General features: G+C 52.9%; 1 protein-coding gene across 5 annotated transcripts in view; it reads left to right on the top strand.

The window, feature by feature from the left end:
* Window positions 1–23,186, top strand: part of ACTN4 (actinin alpha 4) — an 87,687-nt gene that overhangs the window by 34,905 nt on the left and 29,596 nt on the right. For all 5 annotated transcript variants that reach the window (XM_025367586.1, XM_025367589.1, XM_025367585.1 and 2 more), the window contains exons 2-3: window positions 20,966–21,080; window positions 21,363–21,482. In XM_025367586.1, coding sequence (XP_025223371.1) covers window positions 20,966–21,080; window positions 21,363–21,482 — 235 coding nt within the window. The remainder of the gene's footprint in view (window positions 1–20,965; window positions 21,081–21,362; window positions 21,483–23,186) is intronic.

The raw sequence follows: 23,186 nt of genomic DNA, 5'->3' as shown, positions 1-23,186 counted from the left end.
TCAGGACCACATCGTGAGGGTTTAAAAGTGCAGAGTCTTGGCCGGCAAGGTGGCTCGCGCCTGTAATCGCAGCACTTTGGGAGGAGGCAAGGCGGGTGGATCATTTGAGGTCAGGGGTTTGAGACCAGCCTGGCCAACATGGTGAAACCCTGTCTCTACTAAAATTACAAAACTTAGATGGATGTGGTGGTACGTGCCTGTGATCAATCCCAGCTACTCAGGAGGCTGAGGCAGGAGAATCATTTGAACCCGGGAGGCGGAGGTTGCAGTGAGCTGAGATCGCGCCACTACCTTCCAGCCTGGGCAACAGAGTGAGACTCCATTTCTTTAAAAAAAAAAAAAAAACGCAGATTCTGAACTCGCAGAGCTGCTGCTGGCTGCCTGAACTGTGTGACTTTGGACAGATGACTTAACCACTCTGTGAAGATGGTATCTGATGCACAGGAAATGCTGCGACGTTGGCTCTCGTCATCATCTGTGCTCGTGTCTCCCTCAGCAGCCTCCTTACTGGCCTTCTCTAGTCTCCTGGTTTGGATTGTGGCTCCCTAGACCCCATCTTTCTGAGACTGGTATCTAGTCAGGTCACTCTGGGAGATCTCCACCCCTCACTGCCCAGAGAGCAGGTTCTGAGCTCTTTAGTCTTTCCACCTTCTGTCCCCAGCTTACACCTTCTGGGGTCCCCAAACGTCTGTGGTACTTTTGTCTTTCCTGCCCTTGGTGTTCCCACTCTGAAGAACGACCTTCTCTCCAGGTCACCACTGATCGCAATCTTGCTCTCCTTTCAAGGCCCAGATCAGGTGTCACCTGACCTCTGCTGTCCTCAGATCACATCTCCCTCCTCCTACTGGCTCCCCATTGTCCCTCTCTGACCGAGCTGTGCATTCTTCCAGGGTAGCACTGTCAGGGTCTCCCCCAGACCCTTGGTTGTGGTTCTCTCTCCTTGTCCTGAATCTCAGTTCTCCTGATAGATGGGATGCTACCTGAAGGCAGGTTTCAACTTTCAATCTTTTTTTTTTTTTTTGGTAAGATGGAGTCTTGCTCTGTTGTTCAGGCTGGAGTGCAGTAGCGCCATCTCGGCTTACTGCAGCCTCCGCCTCCCAGGTTCAAGGGATTCTTGTGCTTCAGCCTCCTGAGTACCTGGGACCACAGGGGCCCACCACCACACCTGGCTAATTTTTGTATTTTTAGTAGAGACGGGGTTTCGCCATGTTGACCAGGCTGGTATAGAACTCCTGGCCTCAAGTGATCCGCCCACCTCAGCCTCCCAGAGTGTTGGGATTACAGGCGTGAGCCACTGCTCCTGGCCTGGAGGATTTAAGATTTAAAGCAAAGAGGATATTTTCCAACAAAGCAACTACTTTTCTTTTTTATTTTTAAATTTTATTTTATTTTTATTTATTTATTTTTTTTGAGACGGAGTCTCGCTCTGCCGCCCAGGCTGGAGTGCAGTGGCCGGCTCTCGGCTCACTGCAAGCTCCACCTCCCGGGTTTAGGCCATTCTCCTGCCTCAGCCTCCCGAGTAGCTGGGACTACAGGCGCCCGCCACGTCGCCCGGCTAGTTTTTTGTATTTTTTAGTAGAGACGGGGTTTCACCGGGTTAGCCAGGATGGTCTCGATCTCCTGACCTCGTGATCCGCCCGTCTCGGCCTCCCAAAGTGCTGGGATTACAGGCTTGAGCCACCGCGCCCGGCCTAAATTTTATTATTTTTAATAAAGATGGGATCTTGCATGTTGGTCAGGCTGGTCTCAAACTTCTGGCCTCGAGTGATCCGCCTGCCTTAGCCTCCCAAAGTGCTGGGATTACAGGCCTGAGCTACCATGCCCTCTCTCTCTTTTTTTTTGTTTGTTTTTTCCCAAATTGAAACAGGGTCTCACTATGTTGCCCAGGCTGGATTGAACTCTTGGCCTCAAGCAGTCCTCTCGCCTTGACCTCCCAAAGTGTTGAGATTAAAGGTGTGAGCCACCGTGCCTGACCCTGTAGAGGGGAGGCATTGATGAAGGTCAAGAAGTCCTGTTAGCTCTGCCTTCAGAATCTACCCCAGGTCCTTCAAGTTCTCTCCAGCCTTACTGCTGGAACCCTTGTCCAAGCCACCACCTTGCAGTCCACACGGCCACCAGGATTGGGGTGGTGTTCTCCCCGCAAAATCTGGCTGTGCTCCTCCCCCATGAGGCCCTCCAAAGGCTTCCTGTTCTTAGGATGAAACCCACACTGCCAGCTGAAGCTCCTCAGGCTCCCACCCTCTACAGGCTCCTTCTGCTCCAGCCACACCCACCAGGCCTGAGTTCCCACCCAGCGCCTTCCCTGGGAATGATCTCCCCCTGGTTGGCTCTTTCTACTTATTCAGGCTCAAATGTTACCTCCACTGAGAGGCCTTCCCTGACCTGAGCTTGATTCCCTCCCCTCACTGCTCACTCCCCTCCCCAGTCACAGTACTCCGTATTATGGTACCCATCCCTGTCTCCTTAGCTTGTTTTTGTCTGTATTGGCTCTTCCACTAGACTGTAAGTTGCATGAGGGCAGGGATGTCTGTTTAATCCCAGTGCTCAGGATAGTGTATGGCTCCTGATAGACGCCCAATACATTTTAAAATGAGAATGAATGAAGTTTGGGAGAGGCTCAGAGCAGTGAGTTTCTCCCTTGTGGGGGGGACTGGGGAGTGCCTGGGAGGGGCTGTCTGGTGCCAGCAGTTTGGAGTGGCTGGGATGACTCTGGAATCCTGTGAGGCCCAGTCTGTTTCTTTGATTCTCATGCAGTGCAGTGCCCTCAGACCTAATAATTTTGTTCCATGCAGGCTTGAAAGCCTCTGCCTCCCTCCCGGTGCAGTCCCTGCCTCTCCTCTTTCTCGCCACCCTCCCCCACCAACCCACCCCGGGAGAAAGCAGGTGGTGAGGACTCTAACCCAGACAGGACTTGCTGTTCAGCCCCAGCTTGAAATTGATTTCCTCCAGCCCTCCTTGAGCCAGGCCCGGTGAACAGAGGGAGAGGTCTAGCCAGGCCTCCTAGGCCACTGGTGGGAGGGAGAATGAGACAGCCGTTTGGCCCACAGGCCACCAACTTTTTCCCCCCCCTTCTCTAAAAGATACACAATGGCAGTTGGGCTACACCTTTGTGAGTCACCGGTGATAGCCCTTCATAAATTGTTATTTCCTATACTTCCAGAGCAGCTTTATCGGGCGTTGTCTGTGCAGTCCGGGAACCGATTTGATACAGGGTCAGTTAACACGCTGTCTTGTTGAAATCTGTCATCATGCCCATATAAGGCAAACTCTTTGGGTTACTTTTTACCTTGGCAGAATCACAGGAATGTCAAGGTAACCAGGCCACCTCAGCATAGCTCTGATTCTCACCCGGTCACCTGACTCGCCTACCCTCCCCCATGACTCACCCAGTGGCTCAGCGCGGGGCCTGCAGCACTGTGGCTGCTGGAATCTGCCAAGGGCCTCCTGGGACTGCCCTTGGTTTTGTGTCTTCCTTAGAGTAGATCAAATGAAAGGAACCATGTGAAGTAACTCACACAGGGCCTAACAGAGCAAACAGAAGAAGTGGAAAGCAGCCTTGGTGAGGCTTGAGGTTAGTTTGGGGGTCGCAGGGTCCCAGCTCTTCTGCTTAACAGCTGTGTGGCTGTGGGTATATCCCCCAGCATTCGGATCCTTATCTGTAAAATTAGAGCATGCGCAACAAACCCTGGTACACACTAAGTGCTCAGTAAATGTGAGTCATTTGTGTAATTATAGTAGGGTAGGCCTTATGCCCTACCCAATCATAAAAATCCCTCTTGCTGTTGTTGGTTCAGGCTCAGCCCCTTAGTAGCTTTCATGGGGCAGGTTGACATGGTACCCAGAGTTCTCCTCGGTCCTCTTCCCACAGTGTAGTGAGAGCACTCAGGACCACCTGGGCCTTTCCTGGAAAACTGAACCCACACCTTCCTGGTGCTGCCCCACCCTGGTCCCCCACCCGCTGCAGGACAAACCACTCCTCCCTGGTTCTGGGGCCAGGAATCAGATCTACCCGTGAGAGCAGCAGGGGCCCCTTTGTCCTTTGACGTCACACCCGCTCCTGGAGACAGCCACCCCTTCATGCCAGCCCCAGGAAGGCTTGTAGGTGGGGCGAGCCAGGGTGAGAGTGTAGCCCTGTTCCTCGGCCAGGGCAGCTGTTTCACCATTTTTAATGGAGCAATTATGAGTCAGAGGTTTCAGTCTCTACTGGTTCCTCCCAATCCTATAATTACTCTTTGGCTATAGGATCCTATTTTGGTCTTTCTTTCTTTTCTGTAGACCTTCTCTGTGGTCTGGTCAGGTTTTTCTTTCTTTAAATCCTCCCAAGACACTGTTAGTGTTGTCTGTCTCATGCATCCCAGGAATCTGAGATGGACTGAATATTGTCAAGGAAAAAAAAAAAAAGAGACCCCAAATCCAGAGTGATTTCTTAACCCACCCAAATTGATTTTTTTTTTTTTTTTTAAACAGAGTCTCATTCTGTAGCCAGGGTGGAGGGCAGTGGTATGATCTCGGCTCACTGCAACCTTTGCCTCCCGGGTTCAGGCAATTCTCCTGCCTCAGACTCCCAAGTAGCTGGGATTACAGGTGCACGCCACTGTGCCCAGCTAATTTTTGCATTTTTAGTAGAGACGGGGTTTCACCATGTTGGCCAGGATAGTCTCGAACTCCTGACCTTGTGATCCACCTGCCCCGGCCTCCCAAAGTGCTAGGATTACAGGCATGAGCCACTATGCCCGGCCAACCCACCCAAATTGTGTATCCCACACCATGCTAGTGCCTGGGAGCCAACACCAACTCACAGGAGGCTAAGGGCAAGTTTAGATAACTCTTTAACACCAGCAGTTGCCTTCTGGCAAACTTCAAACTCCAAGCCTGGAATTTCTGGTTGGAGTCATCTCCCAGATGGACTCAGGGGTTCATTCACCCCCTCATCCAGTGCTCATGGAGCGTCTGTGAGGTGCAGGCCTGGAGAGGTGCCCTGTGGCCTCGGCAAAGGGCAGGCAGGCTGGTGAGCACCCAACGCCCCCGTGGGTTGGGCTCCTGCCAGTGCCATTCCACTCAGGAGCGAGGGGACTCAATTATGCAGATAAAGACCCCGAATCCTCTCAGTGCTCCAAACTCACCCTGCTTCTGAAAGGGATCTTCTTACCCTAGGGACTGAGTATGCATGAAACAAGCCCAAGTCTGTGGGGCTGTACATGGTCAAGATCACAGATTTCCAGACCAAGCCGGCTCCACCCTAGCCGGGATGCCCACCCCAAGACACCCCTCTCTGCTTTCGCTGGAATAGGAGAATGGCCCTGACTTGGCCGGGTGGACTGTTGAATCAGAGCCTCTCAAAACAGGAAAAAGGAAAAGGATCACCAAGTAGGAGTTTCACTTGTCAAAGACAAAACCCTTACCATGGTTAAAGATTACTCTGGGGCCTGACATATTCACCCTTCCACCAGCAGGGCCCAGTTTGAATACCAGCAAAAAAACAAGCCACCTGCTGGAGAGATGAACAGAGGGAGAAACAGGAGTGTTTGCCCTGCTTCCAGACACCCCTTTCCTTTCCTGTGGCACTTCCTGCACCTGGCAAGATCTACTGGGGAATTCTTGGGGTCCCGCTAGCTCAGGACGGGTGTGTAGCACTTGCCTAAATAACAATCCCATCAGTGCCCTGTCTGACCTTTTCTTCCCAAATGCCAAAGGCCTCCTGTCTGGATGAACAAATCCCTGGGCGGATTTGTCCAGACTAAAGCATTAATTCTAAAGATTGGGCCCCTCAGGCACTCGCCAGGATTCCAGGCCTCACCCTCTCAAGGCCAAGGCCGAACTGGCTCACTTGGCTATCTTTTTGAAAGATCAAAGTTTAACCAGACGATCTTTAGTCCACCACCCCCACCCCGAAACCTGAGCTCAGCTGTAAGCATTGAAAGTAAATGGGGTGTTTGTAGCTCACACTCCCTGTTCTCCAGGTGAAGGGCCCCATGTGCCTGATCATTTCATAGCAAAATGCCAGATGGGGCCAGAGGAGGCGGAGGGCAAGTCCCCAGCCTCTGCTGCTGCCCTAATTTTAAAACTGTCTTTTGGGAGTGGAAGTTTCCTCTGTTAAAGGTAGTTATTTCAAGGTAGGCCTCACCATCTCCTCCTCCTGGTGAGAAGCTTTGCCTGGAGGGCTGAGCACTGCCTCCCCCTCTGCTCTGTGGGCCCTACCTGCCTTGGGTTAGACCTATCTCTTCCTGTGCAAGTGGACTCTGCGTGGGGAACACAGGCTCTTCCCCTTGGGGAGAACCCAGTTCTTTGACTTATAATCTGAGTGGTTTGGGTTGGTTGGTTGGTTTCCCATGTGTGGGATGGCTCCGGAAGTCTGAGAAAAGAGGCAGGCTGAGACGGGGGCAGCTCCTACCCCGGGCTGCCTATCCCCCTTTCCCGTGGGGTTTCTTGCAAATCTAGGGGCAGAGTCTCTTTTTTTTTTTTTTTTTTTTGAGACGGAGTCTCACTCTGTTGCCCAGGCTGGAGTACAGTGGCACAATCTCGGCTCACTGCAGCCTCCGCCTCCCAGGCTCAAGCGATTCTCTTGCCTCAGCCTCCTGAGTAGCTGGGGTTACAGGCATGCGCCACCACGTCTGGCTAATTTTTTTGTGTTATTAGTAGAGACGGGGTTTCACCATGTTGGCCAGGCTGGTCTTGAGCTCCTGACCTCAAATGATCCGCCTGCCTCGGCCCCCCAAAGTGCCGGGATTGCAGGCCTGAGTGCCTGCACCCAGCCCCACTGGTTCTACTGAGACCTCAGATCTTTCATATATGGAACAAGGGGGTTGGATTAGATTGGTGGCTCTCAGCCCTCACTTCATGTTAGACTCACTAGGTAGACTTTGTCAAATGTCATTGCCCAGGGCCCACCTTGAGGGAATCTGTCTCATTTTGCCTGTGGTAAAATTCAGGTTTTTTTTTTTGAGACGGAGTCTCGCTCTGTAGCCCAGGCTGGAGTGCAGTGGCCGGATCTCAGCTCACTGCAAGCTCCGCCTCCCGGGTTCACGCCATTCTCCGGCCTCAGCCTCCCGAGTAGCTGGGACTACAGGTGCCCGCCGCCTTGCCTGGCTATTTTTTTTATTTCTTAGTAGAGACGGAGTTTCACCGTGTTAGCCAGGATGGTCTCGATCTCCTGACCTCGTGATCCGCCCATCTCGGCCTCCCAAAGTGCTGGGATTACAGGCTTGAGCCACCGCGCCCAGCCAAAATTCAGGTATTTTTAAAAAGCTCCGAGGTCCCATACATCTATTGTCAATGGATTTTCAACAAGGGTACAAGACAATTCAATGGGGGAAAGAATAGTGTTTTCAACAAATAGTGCAGGAACAACTATTAATAGATACCCGTCTGCAAAGAATGAAGTTGGACCTTTATCTCACACCATATACAAAAATTAACTCCAAATGGATCAGATACTTAAATGTGAGAGCTAAAACTGTAAAACTCTTAAAAGAAAACACAAGTGTAAATCTCAGGACCTTGGGTTAGGCAATGGTTATTAGATATGACAGCAGAAACATAACTGAAGAAAAATAGATAAATTAGACTGTTTCAAAACTGGAAACTTTTTGCTTCAAAGGACACTATTAAAGTAAAAGGACAACCCACAGAATATTTACAAATTGTATATCTGATAAAGGTCTACTGTCTAGAATGTATAAAGGACTCTTTAACATTAAAAAGACAAGCCAGTTAAAAATGGGCAAAGGATTCAAGTAGACACTTCTCCAAAGAAGATCTATAAATGGTCAATAAGCACATGAAAAGGTGTTCAATGTCATTACTAATGAGGGCAAATCAAAACCATAACGTGGTTGGGCCTGGTGGCTCATGCCCATAATTCCAGCATTTTTGGAGGTAGAAGTGGAAGGATGGCTTGAGGCCAGGAATTGGAGACCAGCCTAGGCAACATAGTGAGACCCTGTCTCTACAGATAAAATAAAAAATTAGGCCCAGCATGGTAGCTCATGCCTGTAATCCCAGTACTTTGGGAGGCTGAGGCGAGCGGATCACCTGAGGTCAGGAGTTTGAGACCAGCCTGGCAAACATGGTGAAACCCTGTCTCTACCAAAAAAAAAAAAACCCACAAAAATTAGCCGGACATGGTGGCAGGTGCCTGTTGTCCCAGCTAGTGGGGAGGCTGAGGTGGGAGAATCGCTTGAACCTGGGAGGAAGAGGTTACAGTGAGCCGAGATCATGCCATTACACTCCAGCCTGGGCAACGGAGTAAGACCCTGTCTCAAAATAATAATAATAAAAATAAGAAACTGGGGCCGGGCGCGGTGGCTCAAGCCTGTAATCCCAGCACTTTGGGAGGCCGAGACGGGCGAATCACAAGGTCAGGAGATCGAGACCATCCTGGCTAACACGGTGAAACCCCGTCTCTACTAAAAAAAAATACAAAAAAAAACTAGCCGGGCTCGGTGGCGGGCGTCTGTAGTCCCAGCTACTTGGGAGGCTGAGGCAGGAGAATGGCGTGAACCCGGGAGGCGGAGCTTGCAGTGAGCTGAGATCCGGCCACAGCACTCCAGCCTGGGCGACAGAGCGAGACTCCGTCTCAAAAAAAAAAAAAAAAAAAAAGAAATTGGCCAGATATAGTAGCATACTCCTGGGAAGCTGAGGTAGGCACATTGCTTGAGCCCAGGAGTTCAAGGCTGCAGTGAGCTATGATGACACCACTGTACTCCAGCCTGGGCAACAGAGCGAGACCCCGACCCTAAAACAAAAAACCAAAAAACCACAATGAGATACCGCTGCACGCCCACCATGATGGCTATAATCAGAAAGTCAAATAATAAGTATTGACTAGGATGGGAGAAATCAGAACCCTCACATTGTTGGTTGAAGTATAACGTGGTGCAGCTTCTTGGGAAAACAGTCTGGCAGTTCCTCAAATTTTAAACAGATGTTTTGTATTTTTAGTAGAGACGGGGTTTCACCATGTCACCCAGGCTGGTTTTGTCTCAGCCTCCCAAGTGTTGGGATTACAGGCATGAGCCACCAGGCCCAGCCAAGTTCCTCAAATTTTTAAATATAAGAGGTATCATATGACTCAGCAATTTTACTCATAGGTATATGCCCAAGGCAATTGAAAACATGTCCACATAAAACTTACACATGTGAATATTCATGGTGGCGCTAATATGCAAAAGATAGAAGCAACCCAGAGGCCCATCATCCAATGAATGGATAAATAAACTGTGGTATATCCATACAATGGAATGTTATTTAGGCAGGAATGAAGTACTGATACGTGCTACAACATGGCTGAACCTTGAAAACATGCTAAGGAGAAGCCAAACTCAAAGATCATATACCATATGGTTCCACTTGTATGAAATGCCCAAAATAGGCAAATTGCAAGAGAAAGAAAGTAGGTTAGTGGTTGTCAGGAGCTGGGGGCTAGGTAGGAGGGAAGTGGGGTTGGGGAGTGACTGTACCAGTTTTGCGGTGGTAGACATGTTCCTTGTGTTTTTGGTTTTTTGTTTTGAGGTGAGGTCTCACTGTTGCCCAGGCTAGAGTGCAAGTGGCGCTGTCATAGCTCACTGTGGCCTCGAATTCCCAGGCCTAAGTGTTCCTCACACCTCAGCCTTCTGAGTAGCTGGGACTACAGGCAAGAGTCACCATACCCAGTTAATTTTTAATTTTTGTTTTCTTTTTCTTTGAGACGGAGTCTCGCTCTGTTGCCCAGGCTGGAGTGCAGTGGTGCAATCTCGGCTCATTGCAACCTTCGCCTCCTGGGTTCAAGTGATTCTCCTGCCTCAGTCTCCTGAGTAGCTGGAACTACAGGTGTGCGCCACCACGCCCGGCTACTTTTTGTATTATTAGTTAGAGACGAGGTTTCACCATGTTGGCCATGAGAGACAGGACTAGCTGGATTTCCCAGGCCAACAAAGAATTCCTAAGCCTAGCTGGGGAAGGTACCTCACCCACCTGTAAACATGGGGCTTGTAACTCAGCTCACACCTGACCAATCAGGTAGTAAAAAGGGCTCACTAAAATACCAATTAGGCTAAAACCAGGAGGTAAAGAAATAGTCAAATCATCTATCATCTGAGAGCACAGGAAGAGGGACAATGATTGGGATGTAAACCCCAGGCATTTGAGCCGGGAGTGGGCAACCCCCTTTGGGTCCCCTCCCGCTGTATGGGAGCTCTGTTTTCACTCTATTAAATCTTGCAACCACACACTCTTCTGGTCCACATTTGTTCCAGCTCAAGCTGAGCTTTCGCTCACCGTCCTCCACTGCTGTTCACCGCCATCACCGACCTACCTCCGGATCTGGCAGGGTGCTGCGTTTCTGATCCAGCGAGGCACCCATTGCCGCTCCCATTCAGGCTAGAGGCTTGCCATTGTTCCTGCGCGACTAAGTGCCCGAGTTCATCCTAATTGAGCTAAACACTAGTCGCTGGGTTCCACGGTTCTGTTCCGTGGCCCATGGCTTCTAATAGAGCTATAACACTCACCACGTGGCTCAAGGTTCAGTTCCTTGGAATCGTGAGGACAAGAACATCAGGTCAGAGAATAAAAGTCTTGCTGCCATCTTGGGAGCAGCCACCACCATCTTAGGAGCTCTAAGAACAAAGACCCACCGGTAACAGCCAGGCTGGTCTTGAACTCCTGACCTCTTGATCCGCCCACCTTGGCCTCCCAAAGTGCTGGGATTACAGGCGTGAGCCACCATGCCTAGCGTTGTTCTGGAATTAAATAGTGGTGATTGTTGCACAGTCTCGTGAATATACTAAAACTCCCTGAATTTTACGTAAAAGGGTGAATTTTTTGGTATATTATGTGAATTACATTTCAATTTTTAAAAATTGATTCTCCAAACTATGTACATATTTAAAGAGTACATGAAAGAGAGGGAAAGAAAGAAAAGCTGGATGTGAGATGCCACAACCTGATTCTACTCACTCCTAGATTTATTGAGTACCTACTATGTGAAAGGCACCACTCCAGGCAGTGGGTTCCCACAGCAAACAGAACCCTCCTCTGGGGAGCTTATGCTGCACTTGAGGGGGAGAGTGGCTATGAATAAAGAACAGTTTCCGATGGTAGTAGGTGCAGGGAGTAAAACAATGCAGTGTGAGGCCGGGTGCGTTGGCTCACGCCTGTAATCCCAGCACTGTGGGAGGCCGAGGTGTGCAGATCACCTGAGGTTGGGAGTTCAAGACCAGCCTGACCAACATGGAGAAACTCTGTCTCTACTAAAAATACAAAATTAGCCGGGCCTGTAATCCCAGCTACTCGGGAGACTGAGGCTGGAGAATAGCGTGAACTCGGGAGGCAGAGGTTGCATTGAGCCGAGATCATGCTATTGCACTCCAGACTGGGCAACAAGAGTGAAACTCTGTCTCAAAAACAAAAACAAAAAAACACAAAAAACCAAAACAACAACAACGCAGAGTGGAGTGATAGCCTAGGGAAGACAGCAGAGTGTGGAAAGGCCTCCTGGGATGCTGGCATTTGAGGCAAGTTCTGAGTGATGAGACAAAACCAACCCTATAAAGAGCTAGAGGAAAGTCTTAGACCAGTATTTCTCATGAGGAGACAGCACTCCAAAATCCATCCTTTGGCCTGGCGCAGTGGCTCATGCCTGTAATCCCAGCACTTTGGGAGGCCGAGGTGGATGGATCACCTGAGATCAGGAGTTCGAGACCAGCCTGGCCAACATGGCGGAAACCCGTCTCTACTGAAAATATAAAAATTAGCCGGGTGTGATGGTGGGTGCCTGTAATCCCAGCTACTCGGGAGGCTGAGGCAGGAGAATCCCTTGAGCCCAGGAGGTGGAGGCTGCAGTGAGCCGAGATCACGTCACTGCACTCCAACCTGGTGACAGAGCGAGACTCTGTCTCAAAAACAAAAACAAAAACAAACAAAATCTGTCCTTTGCAGCAGCAACACACACGCTTTCTGGCACCTCAAAGGGGATTGGCCAAGACTGGAACACTGGCTGCGGGGAGGGGGCCGGGTGCAAAGAGCTGGTTTCTGGGTAGACACGCAGGACCTTTGGAATGCTTGCTACCCCACTCAGCGGTATTTATACCTCTCCTCCAACTGCGAAGTCAGAGCTTTTTCATGTAGGCTGAGAAAACTCCGAATAAGGCAACTTCAGGCCAGGACATAAGACGCATTCCATATTTCACTGTAATTGCTTTCAAATTAGGTTATGTCGTCATGTAACAGGCATACACAGTGCACTTGCTTTGCCCCCGGCCGGGGTTGGGTCCTGGACGGGCAGCCCCGTGTGTTGCTGAACTGCGGCAGCACCAGCCCTGATCGCCTGGGCAGGTGGGGCTGTCTGCGTCCCATGCATTAGTTGCTGCACCCATCTAATTTGTGGCCATGTTATCGTGACCTGCTCGTTTTCTGTTCTTTCAGCCTGTTCCCTGGCTTTTATCTCCTTCAGAATCTGGTGGCAGTGGATCTTCAAAAAGTGCTCAGGTGTGCACTCTCATAGACAGGCCAGAGGCTCCACAGGCCCCCTTGCCAGGGCGAGCACCTCTGCCTGTGCAGCTGGTAACCCAGATTCCAGAAGGCTTAGCCGTCTGGCCCTGAAAGCGCCTTTATAGTTGGTGATGAAGCCCGTGGGCCAGGGAGCCGTTTCTGCTTTCAGGAACTGAAAAGATGCCCCAGTGGGGCTAGGCCTTGCCTGAGGTCTGGCAATAGCCTGCCAGATGGGTGATAAGAAGGCTGGTTGCCTACCCAGGAATAAATAGCTGTCCCTCCCCTGTGTCCAAGCCCCGGACACCCTTCCCGAGGACCCGTGGAAGCAGGAACCATGGGCAGCGTCAGAGGCCACAGCAGGCAAGGTGGGAGTTCAGGAGGTGGGACGGCGCCCTCCCCCTCAAAGCAACTGATGCCCCAGCGGAACGACAAACCCTACACGGTATTTCAGAGCCAAGGTTTGAAAACTCCCAGGGTGCTAGGGAGCTCCGTCTGGCCTCCAGGTACCTGGGGGTGGGGCTGGCCGTGGCCAGTTGCAGTCAACTCTGAGCTTAGGGAAAATGCATGCAGGCTGGTCCTCCTAGGTCAGCCTGTCGGCCTGTGATATCCTGCTAGGCGGGTGGGCAGTGTACACGGCAGAAGAGGGTTGTGGTGTGAGGCAGCAAATGGTTTTTTCTAAAATCTTGTCAAGTTCAGGGTCCGTGGAATCCACATGTGAGCATCAGCCTGGTGGGTGGGGAGAGGGAAGCCTGCGATCCGGTCTGGATCCTGTGCTACACAGTGCAGAGCCGGCTTGCTCGCCCCTCCCGAGGGATCTCTCAAGCCTGTTTCTAGGCTCAAAGCGACTTTGCAAGAGACTCTCTTTATTCTGGGCTTAGTGGAATTCCAGCTTCCAATAGCCATTTCCCTCCACCCCCTTCAGTTCTGAGAACATGTTTTGTAACAGGAAGGCAGGAAGAAAAGAGAAGGCGAGTTTGTTCAGCTGGGTCAGCCTCATCCCACCAGGGCCCTTTCTAACCTCCAGTTCACCATCGCCCTGCCCACTGGAACCACTCGGTTGCCCTGTGTCTGCTGAATGTTTGTTTCTTAGTCAGTGCCCCAGAGTGGAGAGGGCTTTGCCTCTTCGGGTTGAGGGAGGGATTCATTGATGAATGGCTCATTAAAGCCCACTGCTGCCACATTCCTGGGTGCTTAGGTCACCTCCTGAACAATATCCATCATTCATTCACCTACCGCCCCACATCCTGGCGACTGGGAGGGGTCCCTGTGACGCAGGAAGGACTTTATGACCAGAGATGCTGGGTCTCCATCTCCCTCCTGCAGCCCACAGTGACAAAGCAGAAACTGCTCTTGGGGCTCCCTGAAGCCTGCCTTAGCCGGGTCACCATGGGCCTTGGCACACGGAGGGGTGACCGTGGAGCCCAACTCAACTGACAAGCTTGCCTTTCTCTGTTCGTCCACCCCCCTTCCCCCCAGTCACACCCTGTACTATTTTAGCAACCAGAGAAGCCTCTTTAATAGGCTGCCCGCCTGCAGGGGCAAGCTCTGAAGCCTCCTCTCTGTGGTTTGGTTCACATGTGTTCTCAAAGACAGATGAGTCCACATCCTTCCTTCCTCCCTAGATAGGTCAAGGGCTGGATGCAGGCTCCCTTCACAGGAAGGCCAGGGACAGGCTGGGAGCAGCGGGGCCACCTTTTGAGAAGCAGGCGAGCTGCCCAGGCGTCGCTGTGCCTGCCTCCCTACCTGCCTCCCTGCCTCCCTGCCTCCCTGCCTGCCTGCCTGCCTGCCTCTCTGCCTGCCTTGCTCTCTGAGTTCACCTCTAGCTCAGGGACCAAGGCTGGGCTGGGCTGGGCTGGGTGGGGCCTTCTTTTTTTTTTTTTTTTTTTTTTTTTTTTTTGAGACGGAGTCTCGCGCTGTGTCACCCAGGCTGGAGTGCAGTGGCGCGATCTCGGCTCACTGCAAGCTCCGCCTCCCAGGTTCACGCCATTCTCCTGCCTCAGCCTCCGAGTAGCTGGGACTACAGGCGCCGGCCACCACGCCCGGCTAGTTTTTTGTATTTTTAGTAGAGACGGGGTTTCACCATGTTAGCCAGGATGGTCTCGATCTCCTGACCTCGTGATCCACCCGCCTCGGCCTCCCAAAGTGCTGGGATTACAGGCTTGAGCCACCGCGCCCGGCCCTTTTTTTTTTTTTTTTGAAACGGAGTCTTAGTCTGTCTCCTAGGCTGGAGTGCAGTGGCGCGATCTCTGCTCACTGCAACCTCCACCTCCCAGGTTCAAGCGATTCTCCCGTCTCAGCTTCCCGAGTAGCTGGGATTACAGGAGCCCGCCACCACGTCTGGCTAATTTTTGTATTTTTAGTAGGATGAGGTTTCACCATGTTGGCCAGGCTGGTCTCAAATTCCTGATCTCAAGTTATCTGCCCGCCTCGGCCTCCCAAAGTGTTGGGATTACAGGTGCGAGCCACCGCGCCTGGCCCTGGCTGGGGGCTTCTTGACCTGACTCTTCTGTCTCTCCCTCACTGACCAGCGCCTCCCATTCTACTCAGACATCGTGGAATGAATGCCCACCCTGTGTGTGTATGTATCATCTGTGTCTGTGTAACATTAAGCAAGTCACTGAACCTCTCCCTGCCTTAGTTTCCTCATCAAATGGAGATAATATCTCCTGTGATCATGGGGTTGGAGGTTTTAAAGAATTGCTAATGTGTAAATAGTAAGAACTAGCAATTAGCCATTATAGCATAATTACCTTTAATATGTCATGCCCCCCCCGCATCCGAGTGCTGAATGTAATTTTGGTGGGGGATGGGTTGAGACAGAGTCTGGCTCTGTCACCCAGGCTGGAGTGCACTGACATGATCTCAGCTCACTGCAACCCCTGCCTCCCAGGCTCAAGCCGTCTTCCCACCTCAGCCTCTCGAGTAGCTGGGACTACAGTCACGCAGTACCACACCTGGCTAATTTTTGTAGTTTTGTAGAGATGGGGTTTTGCCGTGTTGCCTAGGCTGGTCTCGAACTCCTGGGCTAAAGCAATCCTCCCGTCTCGGCCTCCTGAAGTGCTGGGATTATAGGTGTGCACCACCACGCTTGGCTGGCCAGAACGTAAATGATAACTGTTTTGCTTCCTCACGTGTCCAGTACATAATAGGGCTCGAAGTCAGTATTTGTGAGGCAGGTGCATGCCTCTTAGGTGCGGTCCTGAGGGCACGGCCAATGCCACGTTCTGGACGGTCAGAATCGCTGCTGCCGCTGGAAGATGACCGCGATGATGAAGCCCAGGAGAGCTCAGTGCTTTTTGCCTTTCCCTCCTCCCACAAAGGGCTGGCAGCTGTGGTTCCTCCCAAATGAAATAGAAACCTTGAGTTTGCATTTCTCCCTCGGCATGCCAGCAGGGCACCTCTGCCTTCCTCTTCCTGCCAGGGGAGGGAGTTTCTCTCAGGGGCTCTTCACCCTGCTTTATTCCTGGCCATCACACGTAGACCCGTGTCCCCTTCGGCTCTTTCCCCACATGGCAGGGACAGCATGACCGTTTAATGGCCTTGTGAGGCCAGTGTGCCAGCCTCACTCCTTTACTCCCTTCCTTCTTGGAGCAGGCTCTGTCCCTTCTGCAGGAGGGCTTTGGCACGTGCTCTTCCCAGTACCTGGAAGGTCTCCCTCATTTTTGTCTTATTAACTCCTCATCCTTCAGCTCAGAGTTTGAGAATGACCTCTTCAGGGACACCTTTCTGTGTCTGCCTCGCCACTCGCTTGATGCCCGCCGGCCCCCCCGCCCGCCACCATGCTGACCGCATTCTTCAGCTCCCGTCACAGGGGAGGGGACACAAACTAGGCAGAACACCCCATGGCCCCGGGAGCCCAGCACCTGGCTTTAGACCCAGCTCTGTAACTTCCAGTGCATGACTGATGGGAGCAAGCCACTTCACATCTCAGGCCCTCCTTTTCCTCATCTGTAAAATGGAGGTAGTACTAGCACCTCCCTCCAGAGATGATTACGAGGGTGAGAGAATTAGTAAGTGACCAAGTGCCTGGAGCCGTCCCTGCCCCTAGTAGACTCTATGGAAGTGTCTGTTGCGGTTATTCCTGTTGTTATTACCACTTTTCCTAAGGGTGTTATTTCTGGAGCGAACTGATTGCTTGATTAATGAGATCAGACCTGGAGCCTCATGAGAGTGTCCACTTTTGCTCACTGTTATGGATTCGGCACAGGGCCTGGCCCTCTGCTGACACCCAGCACATGCTTGTCCAGGGAATGAATAGGTGCGGACCCATGGCGGCCTGGGGCATCATGAAGTCGGCTGCCCACATTCTGAGAATCCTGCATGGTGGAGGGCGGCATCGTGGGCGCATAGGGCCTCCATCTATAGAAACCACCTCTCCACACCATCCACCCCACGCAGCATAGTCTAAACCGGGTAGGGAGAGGAAGGATGGAAGCAGTGTGTTATTTTTGTAACCAAGTAGAAAAAGTGATGAATTTTTAATGTCCCATTCGAACTCCAGCTCCTACTCACCAGTCTCTCTGCATGGAGAAGTGGTCGTCGTGGTCGACCTGTTCCTAGGGGTGGCCTTGTGAGTGCAGGCTCTCTCCTCACCAGAGCTGAGGGCTTTGTGAACCTCTGACGTCAATAGATGCCCCTCATCTTCCAGGAGGACAAAACAGGGCAAAGCAAGACATGGGGTAAGGATAGGAGCACATCAGTGGGGTTCACCAAGGCTGTGTCAGTTCCGGATCTGAGCGGGAGTTCTGTTCTGTATCATCCAGGCCAGGCGAGTGAGCACCTGTGCTTGGGGCTTTGCCTGCGTCAGTCAGGAAGACAGAGCACACGGAAGAGTTACCATTGATTTCAGAGCGAACCTTCCTTTGACACTTGTTTAACACATCACTGAGTGATTGACATGACATCCTTGTGTTTAATCTCTATCTTAACCTCTCGGTTTTTATCAGTGAGGAAACTGAGGCTTATCGCTTGCCTGAGGCCTCAGTGGCAGAGGCAAGATGTGAATCCGCACCTGTGTGATGCCCAAGCCAGAGCTCTTGTTTGCTACCCAGAGAAGATGAGCACAGGTGGGGTGTATGTATGGAGGGCGGGTAGTGCAGCAGCCCCTCTGAGGACAGGTGGCCAGAACCCAAGCGGCGAGGTTTGTTCACAGCCTCCACAGGGTGGGATGGGGCCATCCACAGAGGGTCTCCTGCCATCCCATTTTCTCTACATACCAGTGGGTGGTCTGAGGGCCTTTGCAGAGAAGAGACTGGATCTCAGCGCGTGCTTGTGCGTGTGTGTACATGCACACACGTGCGTGTGATTCATCTGGCTCTTAATTTATGCCAAGGAGCCTGTCAGATACTTTAAATGTATTTTCCCCGTTTAATTCTTAGAGCACACTGCAGGAGGTGGATTCTGATAAATCCATCTTACAGGGAAGGAAACAGACTTAAGTAGGTAAAGTCACTTGGTTGGAAACATGGAATGAGTAAACCAGGGGGCTGGCATTCCAACCCAAACCCAGGTCTGTGCCCCTGCAGAGCCTGCAGGAGCAGCCTACACAGGCCGAGGCTGTGAGGGGTGCTGTTTGCACACGTGCCCGGCCCTCTCTGCAGCCCAGCTGCCTAGGTCTGGGCCTGGCAACACCAGAGCACAGGGCCTTGGCCTCGGGGAACAGCCCTCTTGTGTCCTCAGGCTGTGGGATGTGTCTTGGCTACTTTGCTGCCCAGCAGCGCCTGCTCTCAGGCACATGTGAGAGTAGAGGCCTACCATCCATGGCCATTTCCTTCCCAGCCCATTTGCTGCTGCCCTCTGCTCCGCAGGGCTGCTGGGGTCCACACCTGCTTGCTGCCCGCCATCAAGGCTGGCAGTGCTCTGGGGCTGCAAAGGCGCAGGCGCCATACTTCCCACCCCCTGGAGCTCACACATGGTAGGAAAGAGAGCTCATGTGCATGGAACATCCAATAAGACTAAAAGTGACTGGGGGATGCTACAGGAGAGATGCCAAGGGCTGCGTGGTGCTGAGGGCGGGCCGGGGACAGAGCAGGCACGCTGTGGAAGGGGTGGGCAGGACTCCTGAGACCAGGGCAGGGAGGGAGGAGACCCTGGGAGGCACAGGGCCATCCAGAGAGCTGCCACTTCCTGAGCACTGCCATGCACGCTACAGGCATGGCCACCTTAAGTCCTCACACTGCTCGTGGCCTAGGTGGGATCTTCATCCCCATGTTGCAAAGGAGGAAATGGAAGTTAGGAAGGTTGGGTGGCATGTCCGCATGAGTGGTGTAAGCAGGGTTCCTGCCCTGGCTCTCTGAATTCAGCGTTGTATGGGGGAGGCTGGGAAGGTGAGTTAGTATGCTCCGTAATGAGAACCTACTTTGATGCCCCTCCCCTCAAGGAGCTCATAGCCATGGGAGGGTGGGAGACAAGAACTGTTAGAGACCAGAGAGCAAGGGTGTGATGCGATCTGCAGGGAGGCGGCCGTCTGAGGCAGACCCGGGTCAGGGAGGCCATGGTGCAGGTACCGTGTACCGTCCAGGCACAGCATTTGGCCTGACTTTTGAGGGGTGCCCAGGGCTGGCTACATGGCAGAGCAGAGGTATCTTTAGTGGAGGAACAGCATCGTGCCACCAGGAGGGGGTCTCTGTCTCCCAGGTAGAGGAATTCTCCATGGCGAGAGGCGGGGCAGGGGTGGTCTAGCTGTCCGCGCTTGCCCCCATTCGGATTTGGAAGGAAGCCCCATGCTGAGTCCACACTGTGGTACGGCATATTAATTAGGCAGCTGCTTTGTCTGCGAGGGGCTTTATGTCGGGACTCCCTGAATGAGCAGGGCTGGCGACAGTTGTCAAAACACATGGTGCTTGGCCAGAGCCTCCGTGGAAGCCCCTTGTGCTCCGCATGGCCTCCGCCTGCACCCGGGGCGTGGAATGTGCTCTTGTGTGTCCCTGGCTGTCTGCCCACTTCTACACTGGCCCTTGCAGATGGAGAGGGTGGGGTACAGGGGTTCCTATAAGAAGCAGACACTTGGGGTTTTTCCCAGGCCCTGTTGCGGGAGGGTGCGTAGGCTGGTTTCCCTGAAGGTGCCTGGGCGTGTTGACGTTAACTGATCTGAGATCTTCTGTGGCTCTAATGTCTATGAGCATGCCCCAGCTTGCAGGGGGCTGAGTAGCTGGGCACCACCAGGAGGCTGCATGCCCCGTGCTTGGGTGTACCTATGCCCTGTCAGCATCGTTGGTCTGTTAGGGCCAGGGACTTAGACTTCTTGTTTAGTACCCTCCTTCCCTTCCAGTTGGTCCTCCGAAACATTTTCCTTAGATGCGGCTGCCTAATCCTGGTGAGGGGGGCCTGCCTCCCACTTGCCTTCCAGCCTCTAAGCTGCACTGAGTCTTAAAAATAGGAACCGGGTGCGGTGGTTCGTGCCTGTAATCCCAGCACTTTGGGAGACTGAGGCGGGTGGATCACTTGAGGCTAGGAGTTCAAGACCAGCCTGGCCAACATGGTAAAACCCCATCTCTACTAAAAATACAAAAATTAACTGGGCGTGTTGGCATACGCTTGTATTCCCAGCTACTCAGGAGGCTGAGGCATGAGAATCGCTAGAACCCGGGAGGTGGAGGTTGCAGTGAGCCAAGATTGCGCCACTGCACTCCAGCCTGGGTGACAGAGTGAGACTCCATCTCAACAACAACAAAAGAATAGGAGGGATGGGGCATGGCATGTTCTCCAGGAGAGAGAGGGGCGGGGGCATCTTGCTCACAGAAAGCCAGACGACACAGGCATGTAGGCATATGCCCAGGGCTCAGAGGGTCTGTGTTCCTGGCCTTTCCTGGGAGGGCTTGCTGCTGGGCTGCCCAAGCTCGAAGAGAGACTTGAGGAAATCCTGCGTTTATGGGAGCTTTTCTTTTCCTGCCACTTTCCTGTTCTGGGTTGTATCTGTGCACATGATTGGAATGCGGCAGCCTGAGCTCCTGCCTGAGAAGAGCAGCCGCCGGTCAAGGAAGCCAGGGTCCAGCTGGGGCACGTGGGTCTGGCTGGCAGATGAAAGGCTGGCCTTCATCAAGAAAACAAGCCCCGTGAGGGCAGGAGCCCGACCTGTTGATTCCACACTACCGAGCCTGGTGCTCAGTCATGTTTATGTGACCAAGTGAGCCGGTGGTGGGCTGAGGCACCAGTCTGATGTTTGTACTGGTCTTCCTTGAGGCAGCTTGGGGGTGTGGAAAAAGCACATGGTGCCAAAATTGACAGACTTGGGTTCAAATCCAAGCTCTGCCACTTACCACCTGGATGGTCTCGTGGTGGGTCATTCATCACCTGAAGCCTCAGTTTCCTCACATCTGCCTCCCGCGGTCACTGTGAGGATCAGAAACAATGTGTGTATCGGGCATGTGCGGTGTGTGTGGGTGAGTGCTCCGTGGCAGCTGCGGTTCTCCTGAGGTCAGGGCTGCAGCCCGGCAGGTGTGTGGAAAGAGCCCGACAGCCAGGCTGACTCTGTGCACTACCCTTTGTTCTGCCTCCTCAGACCTTCACGGCGTGGTGCAACTCCCACCTGCGGAAGGCAGGCACTCAGATCGAGAACATCGACGAGGACTTCCGAGATGGGCTGAAGCTCATGTTGCTCCTGGAGGTCATATCAGGTGAGGCTCCCAGCCACACAGTGCGGCCCAGCCCTGGCACAGGTGCTCGGCCACAGCAGTCCCCAGAGACGCTGCCCACCCAGCTGTCTCGTTGCTCCTGGGGAGGAGAGGGCACCCCTTAGCAGCTGCACGGCGGCCGGGTGGGTGGGGCCGGAGTGGCCTGGTGGTCCAGCAGGGGAACCTGGTTTTGGTGAACAGAGGAGACTCTAAAGCTTCTCTCCCTATCTCCCTTTCTCTCTCTCTGTCTCGCCCCCACTTTTTTTCTCTTTGTGCATTTCTCAGGGGAGCGGTTACCTAAGCCGGAGCGGGGGAAAATGAGAGTGCACAAAATCAACAACGTGAACAAAGCACTGGACTTTATTGCCAGCAAAGGCGTCAAGCTGGTCTCCATCGGGGCAGAAGGTGAGCTGGAGATGGAGCAGTGAGGATCCTGCTCAATTTCTGACCTTCAGGCTCTGAGGCACATCTGCATTCTGAAGAGAAATTTTGTTGGTCGTAGGGTGCTTGGGGCACTCAGAGCCCCAGTACAGCTGGGCCCACAAGCTCCCCCAGCCCCTTGGAAAAATCCGGTGGACACAGTCCAAATCTAGGAAGTGCAACCCACCCAACCATGGGGGCGGCGGCTTCTGTAGGGGGTGGAATGGTTTTGACTTGCACTCAGGTCGCCCTCACTGGTTCTCCTTGTGCCAGGCTCAGCAGACAGTAACAAACACGTGCCACAGCCTCTGTCTGTACCAGGAACACTTTTCTCATTATGCCCTTCCCAATATCAGAGAAGGGGACTGGAGGCCCCGTGTCAGGCATCGGGACGGGAGTGCATGGCCAAAGGTCAGTGCCCAGACTTTGCCCTGTGTGCACAGGCTTGGAGAGTTTCACCTCTGACCACCCCAGGATCCTTCTGGGCCCCATGTAGATAACCAGGACTGTAGCCTCACTAGAGCAGCAGGCTCTCAACAGGGGCCCCTGGGTTGAGCTCCCAGGCGCTTTTAGAGACAGGCGAGGTCTGATGGAGCTCAGAAGCTCCCCAGCAGCGTGGGCTCACAGTTCCGCTCGTTAGTCAGAGTAAGGATTCTTCACCCTGACATCCATGTTGTCCCAGCTTCTAGAAAAACAAAGTAAACTAATTGCCGTTAATGACAGGGCTCTGAGAGTTTGGCCAAGACTCTGGGCCAGAATGTGTGTACTGAGTTCTAAGGCTCTGCCCTGGCCCAGGACCTCTGCGAGGAGGGGTGCCAAGCCTTGCATGCCACAGTCGAGGTGGTTGGTGTTTGTTTAAAAAAATCACAACCCAAAAATTCAGTCAGGCCCTGAAATTTTCTGTCCTTGCATGGATCTTTCCTCCGGGCTCTGTTCCAGCCTTCTGCTTCTCACAGCTGCATTTATTTTGCTCAAATGCTAGTCTGTAAATACAGGAGGGGTTAGAGGAGAGACCCATGGCAGTCATCAGTTTTCATTTGGAGAAAAACTTGGTCTAAAAATGTTCTCTGGGCCGGGCGCGGTGGCTCACGCCTGTAATCCCAGCACTTTGGGAGGCCGAGGCGGGCGGATCACAAGGTCAGGAGATCGAGACCACGGTGAAACCCCGTCTCTATTAAAAAATACAAAAAATTAGACAGGCGCGGTGGCGGGCGCCTGTAGTCCCAGCTACTCAGGAGGCTGAGGCAGGAGAATGGCGTGAACCCGGGAGGCGGAGCTTGCAGTGAGCCAAGATCGTGCCACTTCACTCCAGCCTGGGCGACAGAGCGAGACTCCATCTCAAAAAAAAAAAAAAGTTCTCTGTTCATGCCCAAATTGGTTCACTCCTAGTCCCTGCGACCGTGGGGCCTCGGAACAAAGCCTAATGGAGGCGTTCCTGGGGCTCAAGGCATCTGAGAACCCCACCCCACGCTGTCCCCCTGTCCTTCCACATGATCGGGCATTCGCGGGATTATTGGCTTCCCGTAGGGGTGATGAGAGGGACCAGAGGCACAGCTGCAGGTCAGAGAAGCAGCTGGTGGATGTGTCATGAGAAACGCCATCCTCTCCTCACCAGAACTCCATGAGCCCTCCGTGACCAGCTGCACCGGTGCCCGCTGGGCTGGGGAGCTGCGGCCTTGCCCAGCTCTG

Source organism: Theropithecus gelada, chromosome 19, assembly GCF_003255815.1.
Source record: "Theropithecus gelada isolate Dixy chromosome 19, Tgel_1.0, whole genome shotgun sequence".
NCBI lineage: Eukaryota > Metazoa > Chordata > Mammalia > Primates > Cercopithecidae > Theropithecus > Theropithecus gelada.
The sequence above is the reverse complement of the archived record's forward strand: the minus strand, read 5'-3'. Positions and strand labels throughout refer to the sequence as shown.